Below are 23903 nucleotides of genomic sequence, written 5' to 3'. Positions count from 1 at the left end.
TTTTTTCAACTTTCAGTTTTGCTATTTAAAACTTACTATTCAGAATTGTTTTCAAACTTGTTATCATCATTTATAATTTATGGGTATCCCATTATTTGTTTTTAATATTTGAATTTAATGAAGGACTTTTGAACTTACCTTATTTATTTAGAATTTATTTCACCATAAAAGGGTGTCGTTTTAAGTTCCATGCATACATGTATTTAGTAACGGCCTAACTTAAGTCCTAGGGGGTCGGGTCATTACATAATGGAAAACAATTCGATAATTCGATATTTAGAAGATTTTGCTAAAATCTTAACAAGCAAATGGATATCCATTAAAAGCAGTATTGAAAGACTTATGGGTGAAAGAGCTACCAAGCATATTGTGGACATATCGAACGACAATAAGAACCTCTACATAAGAAACCCCTTTTTCTCTTTCTTCTAGGGTGGAAGTAGTAATCCCGGTAGAGATTGGAATACCATCACCAAGAGTAGAGCAGTTTGATCCTCAAAGAAATGAAACTTCAATGAGGTTAAGCTTAGACCTATTGGAGAAGCACCACGAGATAGAACGTTTACATGTAGTAGAGTACAAAAATAGGATCACTAGATACTACAACACCACGATGAGAGTGCAACACTTAAGGAAAGAAATCTAGTATTAAGGAAAATGATACAAAACACTCGAGATTTAATGCAAGAGTGCTTGGGCTAATATGGGAAGGACCGTATCAAGTGATTAAAGTGGTTAGATCCGACAGATACACATTGGTAGATCAGGTCGGAATGGCTCTCCCTCACTCGTGGAATGTCGAACACTTGAAAATTTATTATTGTTAAAGATGTCTACAAGTGTAAATAAAATGGCTATCGGACAAGTTGTTATAAGTAATTTTTCTTATCTTTCAGCATTATTTCAAGGAAAGAATTAGACATTTTAATCAAGAATAGCCTGAAAAGAGGACTTGCCCAAATCCTGGCCCAAGCCAGCACGCTCGGCCTCAACTAAGGTTAGGATTGAGCCTCAAAAAGTTCCTAACTTGACATCCTAAGTTCAAAAAAGAAAAAAAGCAACACGCTCGGCCTCGGCCTTGGCCTAGGACAACCCTAGAAGAATGGCAAGCGAAAGCTACATGGTTAGCATAGACGAACAAAGCGACAATTGAGATACAAAGCTATAGAGAAAAATAACATAAGAAAGAATCAAAATCAAACAACAACAACCAGGTGAAGGAAGAGCTACATAATGAATCAACATGACTACAATATAGAAAATATGACTTATGATTGGCCTCGGCCCAAGGGCTGACCAGAGAAAGCCCGAAAATGAAAGTCACAAGGGGCTTCAAGATAGCTAGATGAAACAATGAAAATCGAGTAAAGAAAGAGCTACATAACGAATTGAGACAAGAAGCGACAAGTCGGAAAAAGCAACAAGAAAGTTAGTAAGCTACGATTGGGGGGGGATGCTAGGAAATCAGAATTTAACTAGGTAGTATTCCAGGCTAACTTTTGATCCAAGAACCACTCAAGATCAATTGAGCAATAACCTATTGTTAGGGCTTATCTTAAAAGTGGACCTAGCACGATTTGGTGCATATCTTCGTCATAAAATGGAGAAGCATGTTGGAAAATTGGTTGGACCTCAAAAGGGTTTGGCTTGATATGTCTAACAACCCTTTACAAGTCCGAATTAAGTTTCGCGATAGGGTGGCTTAGAGTTTGAAGAGGAGATTGTACTCCCAAGATAGATTTTGAGAATTAAAATCCATGAAAAAAAAGCCTAGGAAACTAATGAACCCTAGCTTGGGAGTAGGAGATAATGTTGTAGGTGAATTCTAGAATCAAGGGCAAAATGGTCAATAAACAACAAATGAAGGAGAGAAGAGCAAGCTTAAAAAGTGAGATGGGCCTGGCCAAGGCCGAGCCCATCAACAATGGCCTAGGAACAATGAGTCCAATGTAAGTTTAGCCAAAAATGGATGAAATCCTAAAAACGCTAGGTAAGAATGTAGGGTTGGCCGACTTTGGCCCAAAAGGAATCTATGAATAGTCAGCCCAGTCGAAAACTCTAATCAGATAAGAAATAGGAGAAGGGTCAAAACCTATAAATAAGGTAAAGAAGAACGTAAATGGTCAAGTAAGTTCTCCAACCATTATTAAAAACTCTCTTCCCTTTCCAATTTTCTGACTTAAGCATTGGAGTGGTTGTGGTTTACACCACATCAGTGTCCATGTTTCTCTTTGCTTGCATGCGAGCTCTCTTCCCCTAAAATACAGATTTACTGTTGTTGTTCCGTGGAGATCAAGTACACTAACTTGATCAAAATTTGGCATCAACAATCCTAATCCCTCCAAAATATACTCATTCCAATTGAGAATCACGTAATGAATAACACCAAGCCTTATTATGATGAAAAAACATCGTTGAATAACTCTTACAAATAAAAACTCATAAAAATTTATTCAAAATAAACTCTAGATAAAACAATTAATTATTTCTCAAACGAAAAGTTATTAGAAAGTAAATACTGCAACGCTTATTCAATTCAAGTACAAGTTAAATATTGTAGCACACATTATTCAATTGTAGGAAGATATGATATATATTGGGAAATTGTCAAAAATAGCAAGCCTCTTTAAGTTTTCACTTTACAAAACTAGTACGTTTTTTTAAAATTCATTCAACTAATTTTTCTCCATACATTTCAGGCAAGATCGACCGCCGAGATTTAGTTAAAAAAAGAGTTTTTTCTAACTTATCGTTGTTTTGGCCTTCTCTATTACATCCTGGCCATTATCCACTAAGATTCGATTAATTTTTTTAAACATTATGTAATCTTCCCAAATCTTATATCAAATCTTATTAATCTTTTGCAAAATGTGTTTTTCCTCAAATTTTAAAAATCACTAGTCTGCAAGATGATTGTGGAACAAAAATTGGACTAAGGATTTGAAAAACTACGCAAATATTTGATATAATATTTTGTTGAATTTGTAGAAAATTTGAAAATATATAAGATTTGGTAGAAGATTTTGGAAGATTATATAATATTTTAAAAAATTAATAGAATCTCAATATTTAATGGTGACCGAGAAGACCTAAATCAATGAATAACTTAAAAAAAAGTCGATACTAAATCTCAGTGGCCGATCTCGCCCAAAATGGATGGAGAGAAACTATTCTCACGATGCCAATTTTGAAAAGCTGAAACTTGAAGAGCTACTCGTGACCATTTTCGATATATAATATTTATTTTAAAATTTATATATGCATAAAAATAATTTATTGAAAACAACCCACCAAAATAAATGAGATTTCAGAAAGGGGACACTAATTTTTCCTATACCTAAATTGATGGATGGTTGAAAGAAGTAGATGAACCATTTACTTATCCAAATTGATGGTAGCTTTGCCCATGTGACCTTTCTTCTTCATTTACTCTTCTTTGGATAGAGATATATGTGTATTTAATATCACCTAATTTTATTTCTTGGCATTGAAGCCAGCTTGATGAAATCCAACCATTTCCCAACCAACAAGATAATTATGTAGGCTATTTGGATTTTCTCTTTAAAATTGTGTGTGTGTGTGTATTTTTTTTTTTTTTGGTTTCTTTTTCATTAAAATTTCTACTTGTTATATAGTCATCTATTAATTATTTATAACTAACCTATCATCATTTCTCTTAAAAAAAAACTAACATATCACTCAAATTAATTAGGTGGGTAAATCGTATCATTCCATTTCAGAAAAAGAAAAATTTAGGTCTCATTTGATTGCCATTTAATTTTTAAAATTTAAATTTATGAACATTGTTCCACTCAAAAGTTTCTATGGTTTGTTATCCATTTTCTATCAATATTTTAAAAAACTAAGTCAAATTAAGAAAACTAAAAAGAAAAATAGTTTCAAAACTATGTTTTCATTTTTAGAATTTTACTAGAAATTCAAGTGTTATTCTTAGCAAAATTGGAAACTATAATTCAAAAATTGAGAGTAAACAAACATAAATTCTAAAAATAAAAAAACATAACACGGCATTGTTATCTAACGGAGCCTTAATATTTGTTTTTTAATATGCCTTTCCTAGGTTCAATTGATGTGTGGTTTCAAAATTGGGCTTTTAAAATAATTGTTGGCTATGATGTTTTTTGTAAAAGTAACTTTAATAGGAAGTATATTAGTGTGTGGTAAGTTTCAACTTCATACTTAAATAAGTTGGTTACAAGTGTTTGGTAAATAAATTTTTAGATCTAATAACTAAAATAGATTTAATATTATCTTTTTATAATTTATAATTATTAAATAATTGTTTAAAATAGATATATAAGATAAAATTTAAAATTTAATTAATAAATTTAAACATGAAATTTTATTAAATATTTCATCTACATAATCTAAAAGCTAGTAAATAATAGATTTTAAAAAGAATGTGAAATCTGCGCGTGATTTATAAACGATTTTAGTGGATTTAATCATGGTCTGTTTTATGAAACAAAAAACGATTAAGATTTTATTATAATCACTTCTCTTTCTCCCAAAATCAATTCCAAACGCAGCCTTAGTTTGATTTGATTTATTGGATTTGAGACAAATACCCATTAAAATTGTCAATAAAATATTTAAAATACTTTTTTTTAATTACTTTTAACGAGTTTAACATGTAGAGGTGGTTGAATTTTAAATTTATGATCATTTGATCCAAGAATATATCGTATCTTAATTAATAGACAATTAAACGTTCAATTAGGAAAGTCTAATTCAATGAAGCACAAATACAGATACGGCTATACAATACAAATGCGATCGGATACGGCGATTCATCAATTTCTAAAAAACTAAGATACGGATACGTCTAAGGATACATCATTTTTTTATATATTTTTTTAATATATATATATTTCTAAAAAATATGATACGGATAAGTTGAAAATACATTTTTTTTCTTTAAAAAAATCTAGGATATAGATAAATTTAGCATACAAGTTAATAACAATAGCACAAAATATAATACAAACACTTAAATACAATATAAAAAAAAGCAACATCTAAGATGTTGTAGTACAATAGTTAATAGAATGCAATAGAAAAGTGACTCATATTGCAAAGAAGAAGAAGAATATTAGAGAGAGAAGTATGAAGATAAACGAAGAACTTATTGTTGAAGATATCTAAATGGTTTATATTTTGATGGAATTTGTGGGGACTCAAATGTGAAGATGGAGATTAGATGATTCTAGGGTTTGGTCTGTTATTTATTTATTTTTCTTTTAGTTTCAAACTCGAGTAGTAAGCTTTTTAAATAGGTTGCCTAATTTTAGATAGGAAAAGATTAGATGAGTTATTTTTCTTTTTTCTTAAAAAAAAAAAAAAGTACGCATAGAAATAGATACGTCAAATTGCATGTTAGATACGTATTTGAAAAGTATCTGAAAGTATAGATATGTCAAATCGCGTGTCAGATACGCATCTGGGAAATATCGATATCTGATACTTGTCTGATACTAATTCTTTGCCTCATATGAAGTATCTGTGCTTCATAGGTCTAATTCGTGTGAAAAACCTACCAACCATAAATATATAATACATTAAAAATTACTTTTAGTCCCTAAATTTTTTTATAGTAACAATTTAGTCCTTGAACTTTGGTTTTCAATGAGTTAGTCCTTATAATTTCAATTTTGTAAGGATGTGATCCCTGAATTTTAGTATGTAACAATTAGTCCTTGTACTTTAAAAGTTATAATAATTTAGTCCCTCATTTAAAAAAAACAATCCATAAAAATTAGATGCCAATTTTTAATATTTTATGATATAGACTTTATACGTTGCAAAAATTATTATTAATTTCTGCAGTAGAGACTAAATTATTACAAATTTTAAAATATAGCAATGAAATTGTTACATAGTAAAGTTCATGGACTAAAATTATTATAAAATTTAAAGTTTAAGGACTAACTTATTATACATCAAAGTTCTGGGACCAAATCGTTACTTCTATAAAAGTTAAGGGACTAAAAGTGATTTTTAACCTATGTAATAAGAATGATATAAGGAGAAATTGGAAAACACCATTTTAAGAGGGGAAGGTGTAAAAATTTTTCATTTACTTCTTCTATAGGATTTCTAGAAAGTAAATCAACAGGGACAAGTTGTCAGCCACATTTAGCAAAATACATCCCTTTTTTTTTTACGACAAAATAAAGTATTAACATTTGAATCTCCAACATCAAATAAATTTGTTGGTATCAAATAATGGATTGACTAGTAAATTTGTTTTTTTTTTTTTGGGAAAAAAGGACAAAATGTCATTCAAAAAAAAAAATTGGACACTAACACGATGTCGAGCCACAAACACTTTGATGCTTAAGTCGGTAAAAGGTTGAGATGAGTAATAGTAGTAGAAAGTAGTCACGAGCATTTTCAGCGTACTCTTGACAAATGAATCATATCACTTCTATATATGCTTAGTTTTATGTTACAGACAAGGCTCTTAACTGTCTTTTATTCCATTCATGTAACCGTTGACCCATTACTCTTCGAGAGGTTACAATACCTCTACCCGAAGTGACAACCAATGCCTCAACCGCTAGACTCTCCACCAGCTCCTCCATGAACTATCCGTTAGGAATTTAGACCACTACCACTCAGCCTAGTGCAGAGGTTCAATGGCTCTGCTTAGTACTACTAAGTACTCCATGGGTCACAGAGGACCTTCATTACTACAAGAAAAGATTGTTTTTCCGAAGTCTAAAACCATTGGAAAATACCCCAAAACGCATTGGTTGATATTCTCTTGAAGGTAAAAAAATGTGTCGACAGTATCGACTAAAGAACCTTGTTAATCAAAAGTCAATAAACTAAGTTGAAATGAAGAAAATGATGAAGATATGAACAATAGAAATATGAAGAAGTAAAGAAAGAAAGAACACAAAAGATTTAAGTGGTTCAATCTCAAGATGGGATCTACATCCACTGTTGAAGACCTCTCAAGCACTTTTACTGATTTCGGTGAACAAAATTACAAAGAAGGTAATTGAGAAAGGGAGAAGAAACATAGTGTATCTTTCAACTCTACCTACACTCTTCAATAGCAGCAAAAATGTGAAAAATACAAGATCATCCACAACCAACAAATTATGAAGATTATTGCCTACCATCCATGCTCTTCTTACAGGAAAAAAACCGAAGAACAATGGATTTTATGTTCCCTTCTCTACTCTGTCGAAAAATTACGTTCCTCAGGTGAAGACTTTTCCCTTACCAATTTGAGCCCTCAAAACCACCTCATAACAAACGCTAGGGTGGAATATTCTCCTTTTATAGTTCAGCAGACTAAGACCAACCAAGCCTTATCAAAGAGTTGGATCCAAGACTCTTTCTTAATGGGTTGTCCAACTTCAATGCATTCAAAGAGCCCACACCTGCAATATAAAAGAAGAGTATTCTGGCCCAATTTTTAACTAAAATAAAAAAGATGTATTTAGATAGCAACAATACATCAACACAATTTTCCACCTTGCTATAAAGATACATCAGTAAAAAAATACTTATTACAGCAGGGTCTTCCCTTAACAGATCAGTTAAAAAAGAACCAATCTTGAGAGCCTTCAAACAGCTCTCAAGTTTTGATGCAGATACTGTTTTTGTAAGAGCATCAACAACATTTTTAGTAGATGCTATCTTCTTCACTTGGATTTTCCCTTCTTGTATGACATCCCTTATAAAGTGATATCGTACATCTATATGTTTGGTCCTCTCATGATAGGTTTGATTCTTTGTGAGGAAGACTACACTTTGATTGTCACAATGAATAACCAAATTATCTTCCAAACTAATCCCAAACTTTTCAGCCAATTCATCCAACCAAATAGCTTCTTTGAATGCATCAATAAGAGCCATATACTCTGCTTCAGTGGTTGAGAAAGCAACCACTGTTTGAAGAGAAGATTTCCAACTTACTGTATTACCATAAAACATTAAAACAAGTCCTGATAATAACCTGCGTTTATCCCATCAGTTGCATAATCTACATCAACAAAGCCAGTGAGTACTTCTTTATTGTTTAAGTATTTGGAATACAAAAGTCCATAAGAAGTTGTACCCTTTACATATCTTAACAGCCATTTAACTCCTTGCCAATGATGTTTATCTGGATTTTCCATAAATCTACTAACTACAATTAAGGCATGAGCTATATCAGGTATTGTGCAAACCGTGAGATACATAAGACTCCCTACTGCATTTGCATAAGGTATAGACTCCATTTCTTCCCTTTCTTCATCAGTATGAGGTGAGTGATCAAGTGACAGCTTAAAGTGAGATACAAGGGGTGTAGAAACAGACTTAAACTCATTCACTCTAAATTTTGTCAACATTTTAAGACAATAATTTTCCTGTGACAGCTTCATTGTTCCAAGTTCTCTGTTTCTAACAATACTTATTCCAAGTATTTTCCTTGTAGGACCAAGATCTTTCATATCAAAGGTCCCTTTCAACTCATTTTTCGCTTATTTATTTCTTGGTTGTCTCTACTAGCAATCAATATATCATGAACGTAAAGCAACAAGAAAATGGAATGACCTTTATCAAAATGTTTAAAGTACACACAGTGATCTAGCATGCTTCTATTGAAATCACACAACAGCATAAAAGAATCAAATTTGAGATACTATTGTCTAGGGAGCTTGCTTTAAACCGTATAATAATTTCTTAAGTAGACATACCTAATTTTCTATTCCCTTTCTTATAAATCTAGGGGGTTGTTTCATGTAGATTGTTTTTGATAGATCTCTATGAAGTAATGTTGTTTTAACATCTAATTGATCCAATTCCATATCGAATTTAGTGACCAATGACAACAACATTCTAATAGATGTATGTCTTACAATTGGAGAGAATATTTCATTACAATCTACTTCTTCTCTCTGTTTGAATCCCTTGGTAACAAGTCTTGCCTTATATCTAAGTGAATTTAACCTGGACCCTCAAGTTTCAGTTTATAAATCCACTTACATTTAAGCAATTTTTGCTTCTCTGGTTTATTTACTAACACCCAAGTCTGATTTCTAATAAGTGATCTCATTTCTTCTTACATTGCTTGGTACCATCTATCACTGTCTTTTGTTCTCATTGCTTTCTCAAATGTCAGGGGCTCTTCATCAATGGCTTCAAGTTCAGCATTGAAGGCAAAATGGACTAAATCGGCATTTACATACCTTGCAGGTGGTTTGATTTGCCTTTTTCTCCTGTCTCTAGCCAGATTATAAGTTTGGAGATCTTCAATTTGAGAAGGTTCTCCCTCTACGGTCTCCACCGAAGAAGAATCCTCTACATTTATCTGATTTTGTATTTCATCAGAAGAAGGTTTTTAAACATCAAACTCAACATACATCTCTTGAGTTTTTGACTGATCTACAACTGCTTGTTTCCCCTTCTTATTAGCCATTGCCATCTTGGATTCATCAAAAAAGACATCCTTACTTATAATACATTTTCTTTATCCATCTTCCAAGCACCATAACTTGTAACCCTTCACTCCTTGAGGATAACCAAGGAATAGACATTTCCTAGCCCTGTTTTCCAATTTACCTTCTTTTGAAAGTGCATAAGCTACATATCCGAAGACCCTCAAATTTGACAAGTCAGAAGCATGTCCTTTCCACTTCTCCATTGGAGTCTTGAACTCAATTACTAATGAAGGACAGCGGTTGACAAAATAGGTTGCTGCCTCCAATGCTTCCCCCCAAAAATTCTTAGGCAAATGAGCATTTGATAGTAAACATCTTGTCTTTTCAAGCAGTGTACGGTTCATTCTTTCAGCCAAGCCATTTTGTTGAGGAGTATCTCTAACTGTCAAATGTCTTTGGATACCTTTTTTCTCATACAACAATTTGAATTCATTATTCAAGAATTTCAAACCATTGTCTGTTCTCAGAGTCTTCAACTTCTTATTAGTCTATTTTTCAACCAGGTTTTTCCATTTAACAAACTTTCTATATGTCTCATTTTTAATCCTCAATAGTTAAGTCCAGACTCTTCTTGAGAAGTCATCAACAATTGACAGAAATACCGAGATCCACCCATAGTTGGTGTTTGTTTTGGTCCCCAAAGGTCAGCATGAACATATTCTAATACATGTTTGGAAGTATGCAAACCTTTGGCAAAGGATATTCTGGTCGATTTACCATATATACAGTGTTCACAGATACTAAGATTTCCAATTGAAGATGATCCCAACAGCCCTTGTTTACTGAGGTGTTTTAAGCTATTTTCACTGATATGACCGAGTCTTTGATGCCACACCTTAGCTTCAATTTTTTGGTTTTGTGATGCATTTGCAGTGGATCCTACTATTGTATGCCCTTTTAAAACACACAGACCGTAAAGTAGCTTCCTTCTTAGCTTCACCATCACACCTTTTACAACTTTAATGGTACCATTTTCAAGTTTACATGAGTAGCCTGTTGTGTCAAATACACCAAGAGAAAGTAAATTTCTCTTTAAGTCTGGAATATAGCTAACAGAAGTGAGTTCTCTGACTTGGTTATCAAACATTTTACTTGAATTGATCCTATTCCTTTGACACTGCATTCATGATGGTTCCCTAAGAGAACTTTACCTCCATCAATCTCTTTGAAGTTTTGAAACCAGTGACGGTTGGGACTCATGAAATGAACACCCTAAATCAGGTATCCATTCAACTTTAAATTTTCCATCTAAAGTCATCAATACTTCAGCATCTTGATAATCTTCAATTACATTAGCATTCTGAGAATCATCTTCTTTCTTATTTTCATTCTTTCTTTTGTTCTTTAATTCAAAGCAATTCTTCCTTATATGTCCTTCTTTATGACAATAGTAACACTTCTTCACTTTACCTTGAGATTTTGATCTACTACGTCCAGAATTTTTATTTGACATCTTTTCAGGTCTTCCTCTAGCCATTAGGACTTCAGATTCCTTTGCCTTACCCTTCTTCATCTCTAAATCTCTAGATCTTAAAGCATTTAGTACTATTTCCATTGTGAGACTGTCTCTACCATATTTTATAGCCATTTTGATTTCATTGAAAGAATCTAGAAGAGAGTTTAGCAAAATAATTGCCTTGTTCTCATCAGACATGGTTTCTTCTATGTTACTAAGATCTATCAGTACACGATTATATTCATCAAGATTATATCCAAGATCTTTAGGAGGATCCATCTTAAACCCAAAGAATGAGTTTACATCACTAAAATTCCTAATTCCAACTTTGAGAGAACAATAACTTGTATTTCTACAAGTTATCACTAACAGTAGTGACCATTCTATTTTATCCTCTTGAGAATAAAGTCACTCGCTGTTCGTCGCGAACACATAACAATAGTTTTTTTAATAGAGTATTTGTGATAATCAATGCAGGAAATTTTATTAACTTATCAATAATTTTTATGATAAAGATTAAATCATCACAAATCACAAATTTCAAAATATAGAGACTAATAAATAAACCTACTATACTTCACACAATAAATTGCTACAAAATTTAATGAATAGGAACCAGAGGTGGATTTAGTATGGGCTTAACCTCCCTCAACTTTATGTTCTTTATATAATAATAATAATAATATCAAAACCATTAGCTAGCCTAATAATAAATCTGTTTTCTAACCCTCTAGACTTAGATTCAAGTCATACTCATTAAATTTGTTTTGATTAAATTATATAAAAATCCCGTAAAAAAAAATTATAGATCCGTCAGGAAATTAAATTCTTACTAAGGCTCACAAATTAAATTGTCAAAAAAATCATTAAATATTATTCAATAATTTTTTCTGGAAAATTGAAAAAAAAACTTGGGTTGTGTTCTTGGCTAAGTAATTAAAATTGTTGCAATCATAATGACTTTTTTATAAGGTTGTTTGTATGATGAGTTGGGTTGAAGGATTTTTCAAACCCAACTCAATTATTCGGGTTGTAAATTTATTCAACCTAAATAACTTCTATTAAAAAATGAACCCACCCAACTCAATCATGAGATATTTGGGTTGAGTTGGTTCGGGCTACTTGAGTCATTTATTTAAAATTTTATTCTAAAAAAGTAAAATATAAATACGTTTTGATTTAATTATTTTCATAAATTGAATTAAGATTTACAACTCAATTTAAATTGATATAATGAAAATTTTCTTTTTAAGGTGTCAAGAAACCATTTCTAAGAGTTGTTGGGAATAAATTACTAAAAAAAAATTAAATAAAATTAAAATCAATATATGTATAAATAATTATATTATAAGAAATAAAAAGTATATATTTTAAACTTGATAATAAGTTCAGATTTGTTTGAATTATATTAGGTAAGTCATAAATCAACCCAACTCATAAAATTTTCATTTATTTGAAATCAACTCAACCCAATCGAATGAGTTAATAACCAAACCTAAATCATTGGATTTTTCGGATCATCACATTTTTTGAATTCCCCTATTTTTTATTGTCCATAATTAGGATATTATCGTTAACTAATTTTTTTGGAAATCTATTTAAATGAGTTCAATTTTCATATTACGATTCATTAATTACAAAAAAAATGTTTGCTTCCAAAGAAAAAAAGGTTTAATTATTTCCTGAACTGGAGAAGATTTGGCATAAAGGACAGATATTTGTCTTTTTAATTGTTTATAATTTATAATATAATATTTATTCTCTTTATGACGTGGACCAATGATATTTAAAAGAATATGAAAAAGAACCAAAATTTCCTTCCTGTCTGTCATTAATGCACTCACAAGTAGAAACACGCCATTTAGCCACAAAAAAGCACTGTAAAATTGACCTGCGAACTCTCAAATTCGACGCTTACTTTTGAGAGAAATAATGGCAAAATCACCAGAAGATGAACATCCAATCAAAGCTTTCGGATGGGCTGCTCGAGATTCTTCTGGGTTACTCTCTCCCTTCCATTTCGCTCGAAGGTCAATTCCTCTTCACCCTTTCTTGTTTTCTTGATAATCAATCTGAAGAATCTGTTGTTTGATTTTGTTTCTCTTAGAAGATGTTGAGATCCCATGTGGAAAAGATGGGGTGACCTTATAATTCTGAAAAGATTCATGAGTTGCTCTTTGTTATGAGATAAAATTCTATGTTATCTCTTTTTGTCTATGCACACCTCGACTAATCTCAACCCACTTGACTCTATAACATTTAGGTGTCAAGAAAACTCGAGATATTAAATCCTAGGTAGATGGGCACTATAGATTGAACTCATCCTCTCTTAATCATTTATTTATCACTAGGTCGACTCAAGATGGTAAAATCATATATTATCTAATATGATATCATAGTCCATGATGCTCACGAACATCCAGTCCAAAAAAAGAAAAAATTTCATTCAAGAATGTTGAACCAAAGAGACACCTAATATAATAGAAGAATTGTGAAGATTCTGCAATTTGTTGCGTTTTGTGGTGTGAAATGGATGTTTAATGTTTGTAGTTGAGTTGTTATTGTGATTTTAAATTATTGGATCCTATGTAGAGTTTGACAGTGATCACTTTTTCTTTGTCATGTAGCATTTCAATTATAAAGTTTGTCCTAAAACATAAAATTCATTGCTTTCAATTAATTTCTTCCTCTAAAACACGATGAAAGTTTTGAAAAGTACTTTCGACTGGTTAAAAGTAGTTTTTACTCCTCCAAAAGCCATGCTATTATTCTCTCCTAAGATGCTAGAACGTTTATTGGGCTAGAAGACTAATGTATCAATTCTTTAAACCTCTGCTTAGAGTTAGTATCATTATAATGAAATATATTAAGACTCCGTTTGATGACCACTTAGATCCTGTTTGGTAATCATTTTGTTTTTAACTTTTGAAAATTAAGATTATAAACACGACTTCCGCATCTAAATTTCTTGTTTTGTTATCTACATTTTTCTCATGTTTTCAAAAAATCAAGTCTAATTTTGAAAACTAAAAAAAGTAATTTTAAAAAACTTATTTATGTTTTTGAAATTTAGCTAAGAATTCAATTATCATACTTCAGATATATGTAAAAAAAATATTGTAAGAAAATGAGAGGAAATATACTTGGATTTCAAAAACCAAAAATCAAAAATAAAATTGTTTCCAAACGGCACTTAGTTTTTTTTATTATTTATTGTTTTTTTTTAAATTAAGCCAGTAAATTCTACTTTTACTTCTAAATTCCTAGTTTATGTAGTCCACTTTCTATTAATGTTATAAAAAATCGGACCAGGTTTTGAAATCTAAAAAGAATAGTTTTTAAAAAACTTGTTTTGTTTTGAGATCTTGACTAAAAATTCAAATGTTTCTTTAGTAAAAGTAAAAAACTGCCATAAGAAAATTTGGAGAAAACAAGTGAATTTCGAAAATGAAAAATTAAAAACGAAATAGTTACCAAACATGGTTTAAAGTAGTGTGACTAAATTATTCATTTATTTCTGGTGCTTATTATTATTTTTATTACTTTTTTTTGTCCACAGGGAAAATCGTGATGATGATGTTAGTATCAAAGTCCTTTACTGTGGTGTTTGCCATTCTGATCTACATTTGCTCAAGAATGATTGGGGTGTCACAAATTATCCAATTGTCCCGGGGTATGATTTAAAGAAAAAAAAGAAAACAGTAGTTCTTCTGTTCTGTTATATTGTATGTTTTACATCTTTATTTGTTTACTATCATGTAACTGGGTATTTCAGATTGCAGAGTAATAGAACAAGTTGGGTACAGAGGTTTTGGTTTGGTGGAATTGAAGGAATGCCATTTATGAATTGTTTTAATGCACAAATTACTCATTAACAAATTGGCATTTGTAGCTAGTTCTTTGTATGTGTCCACACATTGTTTATATCAAAATCACAATTAAATTACAATTGTTTTAAATGGTATTTTAGCAGAATTTGATAAGAATTAGGTTTGATGTTTTTTCAGACATGAGATTGTTGGGGTTGTGACCTCTGTTGGGAATAATGTGAAGAAATTCAAAGCGGGCGATCAAGTCGGGGTCGGTGTCATAGTTGGATCCTGCAGAAGTTGTGAAAATTGTGAACAGGAGTTGGAGAATTACTGCCCCAAGATGATATATACTTACAACTCACATTCATTTGATGGAGAAAAGACTTATGGTGGTTATTCTGATAAGATCGTCGTTGATCAGCATTTTGTGCTCCGATTTCCTGACAACTTACCCCTTGATTCTGGAGCTCCACTTCTTTGCGCTGGAATCACAATTTATAGCCCTATGAAATACTATGGAATGACTGAATCTGGTAAGCATTTGGGTGTGGTTGGTCTTGGTGGGCTCGGTCATGTTGCTGTTAAGTTTGGCAAGGCATTTGGGTTGAAAGTTACTGTCATTAGTACCTCTCCAAGAAAGAAGGAGGAAGCCATTGACAGGCTCGGTGCCGATGCTTTTCTTGTTTCAAGTGATCCCGCACAATTGAAGGTTCGTTTTTTTCATTTCTGTTTGGATTCTGCATTTAGAGTTCTAAATCTGTTTGTTTATCCTGAAAAACTCTCTTAATCCAACTCTTCATGTAGTTACCATATCTGTTGGTTTTATCTTGGATTTACATGTTTACTCCGTCTTCTTGTTTGAACAATATTGAAGAGATCATGTAAATAACAATATCGAAGAGATCATGTAAATGGTCGATGTCTTCTTCAAATTAGTTGAGTCTTTCTAATTTAAGCTGTTCTTGAAATATGAACTGAAAAATGATTGCAGTAATACGTAATGCTTCTTGATTATGTGCAGGCTGCCATGGGGACGATGGATTACATTATCGACACGGTTTCCGCAATCCATGCTCTTGCTCCATTACTTGGTCTGCTAAAACTGAATGGAAAGTTGGTCACTGTGGGTTTACCTAACAAGCCCCTAGAGCTGCCAGTTGTTTCTCTAGTTCTCGGTGAGGAAAAATCGATTTGACTCGAGTAGAATCTAATAAAATCTTTCGTATTTAATGAAAAGGATAGAAGATTAGAAAAGAAACTAAACTGAAGCTAGTAAAATAAATGACATAAAATCAGCCTGTGACATTAATTTTTTGGTGCACAACTGAAGAAAAATCTTTTCGTTTTACCAACTTTGCTTCTTACAGGTAGGAGGATGGTTGGTGGAAGCAACTTTGGAGGGTTGAAAGAGACACAAGAGATGTTGGATTTCTGTGCTCAGCACAACATCACAGCAGAGATTGAGCTCATTCAGATGGACGATATTAACAAGGCCATCGAAAGACTTGCAAAAGCAGATGTCCGATACCGGTTTGTGATCGACGTTGCAAACTCCTTGAAATAGATGGTAAAACTTTGGCTATCCTATAATACAAACCAGAGTAAGAGTGAGCCAGATAGTTCTGGTGAATATATGCTTTAACTGTCACAGTTGTAATGTTGGCTCTACATGTTGAATTCAGAAACCTTCTGATTATTCCTTTGTTAAGCTACATAATAGTTTATATCCTTCATCTATGACTGCTGGCACGATTTTCTTGAAAGGCTGAAAAGCAGATTCTCTTCATCTTTCACTATTTATCCTCATATTGGAGGTTTGATATGGTTAATAAACTAAGGAGAAAGAATGAACACACAGAAAGAATTCATTGGTTGAAAAGTGATTAGATATATTGATGTTCTCGGAGGAAAGGAAGACTATACACTGATCTGTGAGTATCCCAAAATGAGCTAGCTTAACTGACATATGTATGTATTGTAAATCAAAAGATCTGTGGTTCAAATTTCGCATAGAAATAACGAAATTTCAGAAGGTTGATGAGAATGAGCAGGTACTGAAAAGATGAATGTGACTCTGAAGCACTTTGGCAAAAGAAGTAGCAACTAGGGAGAGATAAAGTCGGGATCTTCTTTGAAGCCTTTTTTTGGATATTTCCTTTTCAGGTAAAATGATAAGAGCTTTCTTTGCCACCAACTCCAATGATGGTAGGAGAGAAAGGTTCACTTTGAGAGAGAACTAAGACTTGTGGGAGTCTCTTTTTCGGGAGAAACCTCAAGATTAACCTTCCTATTTATAGTGACCATCTACTTTGTCTTATTTAAGTAATATATATTTTAATATCTAATATTAAAATGCATATATTTTAACAATTTGAATCTGAATTTTAAATTCTCCTTTAATATATTTTTTAAAATTCTTATAAATAGAAAAATCAAAAAAATATTACATTTTATAGTAAACAATTCCAAAAGTATTTTTGGAATTGTTTACTATAAAATGTAATATCAGTTCCAAAAGTATGCACTTTTGGAATTTTTTGCTATAAAGTGTAAATATTTTTAAATATTTTTTTTATATTTAAAAGAACTCCATATATTTTCTTTTTTGAATCTTATTGTATAGAATACTCTAACTAGTATGTTTTACTTGAACAATATGGATCAAATTATTTGTAAATAGTAGGTTGTATCCATAATGTCACAAAGATAAGACACTTAACCTCCAAATCTTATCCATGTACAGTAGATCCTTTAAATTATTTCCTGAACATGATCTACTCGTATGTTATCCATATAGTTTCAAGATTACACTTAATAATCTTGAATTCTTAATGTAAATTGATAATATAATATTGTAATTGAAATAGTAGTTAAATAACTCAATAATTACGAACGTTTGAGGCACAAATCTCAACACATCTCTCGTAATTGGTTTCAAGAGATTAGTAATTGATTTTGTTGTGTGAGAAATGATTTATCTCAGCACAACCCAAAATTTAGTTTAGAGGTTCATGTAGTTGAAAGCAATAAAATCCATATAGCACTTAATTAAATATCATCCATTCATGTGAAAATCAGGTATAAAGTGCGTCATTAAAACCCCGTGATGTTATAAGTCAGTCACTTATTATATGCTTATAAGTCATTTCGGGTGATTTGACGATGATTTGAAGTGGAAATTAGACTATTTTGAAATTGTTTGAGCAATGTTTTAATTTTGCAAAAAAACCTAGAAAAGAAAACGTTTCCTTGATGCATTGTGCCCTAGACTAGGTAAAACGAATTTTTCATAGCAGTTGGAATTTTCTGTTTTCTCGTTCCCAAGTAATTCTTTGACCCCAAATTCAACTAGAATTTCATAGAGTATGGATTCTAGCCATTACCTAACCATATGAAGTCTATATAAAGTGTTGGAAGCATCAAAAGAAGCGAAATTCGTGATTTGGAAGAAAACCCACAGAAGTGGTCTATACCTTCTTCAAGAACAAACGTTCCTCTGAAGACTAGGTTTCTTTAGGTCATCTTTATCTGTAAGTACATATTATAGAATGAGATTTGCCTTGCGAAAGGTTGATTCAATTCCAGGGGCCTCTTTAATTGTGTAGGCTTGCTTAAAGACCATTTATTTACTGTTTTTTCAGATTTTATTCTTATTCTTTTGTGTTTTTCTTATTCAATTTCTGTCATTAACACATTCCGCTGCATTGTACTTATGACATTTGATTTAATGAAGTTTATTTATTATTCTCTACTTATGAGCTAATTTTCTTAAGGATTTTGGTCTTGTGGATACCTTGAAAATAACATGGCTTAACTAGTGCCAACCACATTACATCTCTCTCACTTTTTTTTTTGGTTGAAATTTATGTTATCTTGTTAATTTGAACAGATCACTTAAATTAATATGCTAGTTGAGTCTTAATACTAAGAAAGTTAAGATATTAATGGATTTCACAAAAGAATATGACACTAAAAGCCTAGACATATGTTGTGACGTGTGACCTTAGATATAAGGCACACCGTAGTACTAAAAGACTGCATGAAACTATCTAAGATCTAATTAGTTATATAAATATAGGACTAATTACTTAGGCTTCTAATGGTGAAAACAAGGCTGAATAGAAGTAGTTCTCGATTCATAAAAAATAGGTGGATAGAATTGCAATGCGACCACATAGTTTAAGACAACATATCTATGGGTTGAAACTTGACTTCCTTTGTTTCCTATTACCATTTATCTTTAATACTCATAACCAACTTTCGAAATCCCTTATTTGCTAGTTACCATTTGGTTTGTATCAAAAACTCTGTCTTAAAAGAATTGGATTATTTTAATAGTTTCATAGGAAAACGATATTGGGAATACTTCCATATTACTACTTGTTGACAGTATTTGCTAGTTACCAATTAGAATGGATCACATAAGGACTAATGAAAACTTAGCAGATCCTTTAACGAAAGGACTAACCAGAGAGAAGGTTTTCAAAACCTCAGAAAGGATGAGACACATGCCAATAGAAAGATGAATCATTGTAAGAAAAACCCGACCTGTAGACTGGAGATCTCCAAAAATAGGTTCAACGGGTAGTAACTGATCACAAGTTATATGAAGTGAATCATACTGAAACAAACACAAAAGTTCCCTTCCTATGACCTAGGGTCTGAGTATGATATCCTGAAGCACAAGAAAGGTTGAACTTAGATCTTAATGAAATCTATACTTGATGTCAAGTGGAGTACTTGGCAACAGGAGTACTCTCGATAGACTCACCTATGTGAATATGGTAGTGGAGGCTGCTTCCTATAGAGTTTTAGACAAATTCTCTAGAGCATTCACTAAATTGGGATACACGTGGCTAGGCCTTAAAGCACGGGCTTTAGAAACCTAATGATGTTGTGTGTGAGATGTAGTTAGAGATAGAGTTCAAAAACCAAGAGTTACTCTAGTATATTCTAAATCATCTATACTACATAAAAGTTCAAGTCTTAAGAAATCTTTGAAAATGCTTTTCTTATGGTTTAAAATTTTCAAATAGGGGATTGTTCGTGAAAATTTAATTTTCAATTAAAAATAAGACAATTTGAGAATCTCACATTCTTAAGTTTAACAAGTGGAACCTCCTTTATAAACTCCACCTTGAGTTATGGGTTTAGGCCTCAAAGGGTACCCATGTTTTAGAGGGGATGAGGAGATAGACAAATGTGGATATAGTGGACATCCCACACGTGCCCCGCCACCGGTCGGTTGGGCGTGGCACGCATTTGTGTGACATTATTTTTATTTTAAAATAATAATAAATTATTTATTATTATTATTACTATTATTTCTTCTGTATTTTTTATTATTATTAAAAATAAAGAAGGAAAAAAAATTCTTCAACGTGCGCTTCTTACACGTGGCCCTTGCGCATGTTTCATGGTTTCGCGCGTTCTTCTCCCCCTTTCGTTTTGTGTTACTGTTGGTCTTCAAGACCTATAAATTGCCCGAGCTTCATCAGTTTTAGCATAACATCACAGTGTGCTTTCTCTTCTTTGCTCATATAAAAAAAAAAAAGTCTCTCTTTCTTTTACCTTTCCCAGTTTTACTATTTTAAAAGGGTGTTAGAATTCTGATCGATTCCAGTGCAATCCATTTGAGACAGTATTATTTGGGCTGTTTTAATTTGGGGACGACATGACTATTGTTGAACTGCTTGCATAAGGAACAGAGCTGTGAAACGTCTTAAAGAGAGTGAGCTCCGCGACTTAGCCTGTAATAGTTTTCTATTTTGCAGATTAAATTTCGACATGCAACGCCGTTCAATCACAATTGTCTTCTATCCACCAGAGGTAGTCGTCCCAACAACTTATATAAATACATTGTTTGGACGCCAAACTGAATTATTGATATTGATTGCTTACGGAAAGAAAGATTACTTACCGTTGGACGTGATCGAAATATGCAACTATGGACGATAGATCCCTTTTTTTAATGCTTGCAGTTTTAATTTTTACAATTCTCTGTGTGGACTTGCCACATTTTGCGAATTTAAACTTTTGTATAACGCTTGTGTTTTCATATATACTGGAATGATGCTCACCCATTGTGCTATTTGACAGAAATTATTATCTGCGTTCCTTCTTTTCAAGAAAAAATAAATGTTATTTCTATTATTTTATTTCTTTTTCTGGTACTCTATTATAGATAAAGTTTGAAACTATATACTACAAGAATTTTGGGCTTTAATGTCGGTTGGAAAAAGTGAAATCGAATGTATAATGTCGGTTTAAAAAAAAAGAATCTTTAATGTCGATTTTAAACCAACATTGAAGATGGGCTTTAATGTCGGTTTTAAACCGATATTAAAAGTCTAATTTATTTTTTTCTTACTTTATTAAAAAATCCCTTTCATTTCGATAGATCGCCCCCAAACCCTTTCATTTCTCTCTTACCCAAAACCTATCTCTCCTTGGCCGTGCGAATCAGGGTGTCCGTTCGTCAGTCTTCGTCAGTCTCCATCATGTTTGTCGTCCGTTCGTCAGTCTCCAACCATCAGTCTCCATCACGTCAGTGTTCAGATCTGTATCCGTGGATCGTCTCTGCCAGTAGGTCGTGGGTCATCTCTGCCGTTTGCCATTGCTATTCCTTGTGGTTGTGGTCCTGGGTCATCTCTGCCACAAATCAAATACTTTGTTGATATTATAATATTTACACGGGTCCTTAGTCTTCTAAGAGGTATTCATTTAAACATGAACTGGTTTTAACTTACAACAGAGTATTTGATTTGTATTTTCTAAACTCCAAAAAGTTAATGTAGGTCTTTCTTCCTTGATAGATGTTCGCATAGCATATCTAGATATCATGAAACTGTTTGCTGAATTTGTGAATTATTGACAAATACCATCATGATATATAAATCTGTGAAAAAATAAGGTATTTTTCTTCTTTAGAAAGGTTTTGGATTCTTATTGCAGGTTCATGACAGCAAATTATCCTCAAGCCCTCCATTATTGGGGAAACATTACATGATAGTATAAATTTTTAGACTTTCTTTTTAGGATTGTTGATTCATTGTTTGCATATGTTCAATTGAGATAAGAATTAAACTATTTTAGAGTAAGGTTCTTTTGGAAAGTAGTTGAATTAGAATCTTTGAGCCAACTCATTTGAGCAATATGAAATGATTTTGAGTGAAGTTTTTCATTTGTTAGGTTCAAGTTTGACGTGTAAGGCTAAATTTTGATTCTTGGGGATTTGGAAGGAAGATAGGAAGATTGCATTGGACATGTTTTAAGAAGGTTGACAAGTGGAGAAGGTGCACTCAACACAAAAAGAACTTCATAACAACATTAATAATAAGTACAAGGTAATATTTATAAGATGCTTATCTTAAAAGTCTATTTGTTCTATTTATTCTAAATTTGTTGATGTTGCATATTTTTCAATCATAATTTTATGCTTTTAAATTTTCCCTTGTTATTATTTTTTTTTTTGTTAGATTAAGTTACATATTTTACAATCATGGATAAGTCATGGATGAAAATGAATAGATGTCAGCTGAGTATGGTTTAGGGGTCGAGATGTTTATTAAAAATGGTCTACAACATTCAAATATACCGAATGTCATGAGTTGTCCACGTTTGAAATGTGTGAATGCAAAGACTCTAAATGTGAATAAAATAAGAGATCACTTATTTTGTAATGGTATAGATCAAAATTATCAGACATAGATTTTTCACGGTAAATCATTACCGATTAAGAGAAACAATGAAAATGTGTCTACTAGTGAAAGAGACGAAGTTGATGAGGATGATGTTGATGTTGATGACACAATTGGAATGTTTGAGGCTGTATACAATAACTATTTTAGTGGAAAATCCAATAATTTTAAAGATTTATTAGATGATGCGAAGAAACTATTGTACCCAAATTGTAAAACATTTTTCCAAAATATCTACATTGGTAAAGTTATATAATTTGAAAGCTAAATTTGGATGGAGCGATAAGAGTTTCACTAAGTTGTTGGAATTAATTCATGACATATTACCTAGTCCTAATGAAATTCCAACTTCTACTTATGAAGCAAAAAAGATGTTGGGTACTCTTGGAATGAAGTACGAGAAGATTCATGCATGTAGAAATGATTGTTGCTTGTTTAGAAAAGAACTCTCTTAATGCAAATGTATCCCCATTTGTGGTACGTCAAGATGGAAGTTTAAAAAAAAATTTAAAGAAAAGGGCTAAGAATATCCCAACAAAAGTCATGTGGTATTTCCACTCAATTCCAAGATTTGAAAGAATGTTTCGAAGTAAAGAAACAACAAGTTTATTGACGTGGCATGCTAAAAAAAAAAAAAAGAAACAGATGATTTATTAAAACATCCCAAAGATGCCCTATCGTGGAAAAAAATAGACAATTTGTGGCCAGAGTTTGGGTCAGAACCTAGAAATCTTCGTCTTGCTCTTTCGACAGATGGGGTAAATTCATATAGAAATCTTAGTAGTAGATATAGTTGTTGGCCAGTGATGTTAGTGACAAACAATCTACCTCCATAGTTGTGCATGAAGCAAAAATTTTTTATGTTGATTGCACTAATATCTGGTCCTAAACAACCGAGAAATGTCATAGATGTTTATTTAGCTCCGTTAGTAGATGACTTGAAAAAACTTTGGAAAGATGGGGTAGAATGTTACGATGTATATAAAGAACAAAGTTTCATGCTTAAAGCCATTTTATTATGGACCATTAATGATTTTCGTGCGTATGGTAACTTGTGTGGTTGTATGGTTAAAGGATATCATGCATGTCCAATTTGTGGAGTGAATACTTCATCCATTTATTTACCAAAAGGGAAGAAGATGGCATATCTCGGGCATCGCAAGTTTCTACCCCACCATCATCCATATAGGAAACAAAAGAAAGCTTTTAATGGCGCACAAGAATTAGAATTTGGTCCAGAACCATTGAGTGAGGAAGAAATTCTTGCAGAAACAAGTAAATATCAATATTCATTTGGTGAAAAAACTATCAAGGAAAAGAACAGTGGAGATAGCCCTTCAACTTATTGGAAGAAAAAATCTATTCTTTTCACGTTAAAATACTAGAAGTATCTTGACGTACGACATTGTTTAGACATGAAGCACATTGAAAAGAATGTATGTGCAAATCTTATTGGCACATTGCTTGATATTCC

At 32.1% G+C, this 23903-nt stretch overlaps 1 protein-coding gene across 1 annotated transcript; it reads left to right on the top strand.

The window, feature by feature from the left end:
• The first annotated feature begins 12741 nt into the window (after positions 1–12741).
• LOC120089263 (putative mannitol dehydrogenase) lies at positions 12742–16466 on the top strand. Its single transcript, XM_039046684.2, has 5 exons — positions 12742–12947; positions 14477–14590; positions 14925–15438; positions 15751–15904; positions 16097–16466. The coding sequence occupies exons 1-5, from the start codon at positions 12850–12852 to the stop codon at positions 16291–16293; spliced, it is 1077 nt and encodes a 358-aa protein (XP_038902612.1). The 5' UTR covers positions 12742–12849; the 3' UTR covers positions 16294–16466.
• The last annotated feature ends 7437 nt before the right edge of the window (positions 16467–23903 follow it).

This window comes from Benincasa hispida, chromosome 10, assembly GCF_027475165.1.
Source record: "Benincasa hispida cultivar pf3 chromosome 10, pf3_genome.v1.1, whole genome shotgun sequence".
In the NCBI taxonomy this organism is placed as follows: Eukaryota; Viridiplantae; Streptophyta; class Magnoliopsida; order Cucurbitales; family Cucurbitaceae; genus Benincasa; species Benincasa hispida.
Note: the sequence above shows the minus strand (reverse complement) of the source record. Positions and strands in the feature narration are given on the sequence as shown.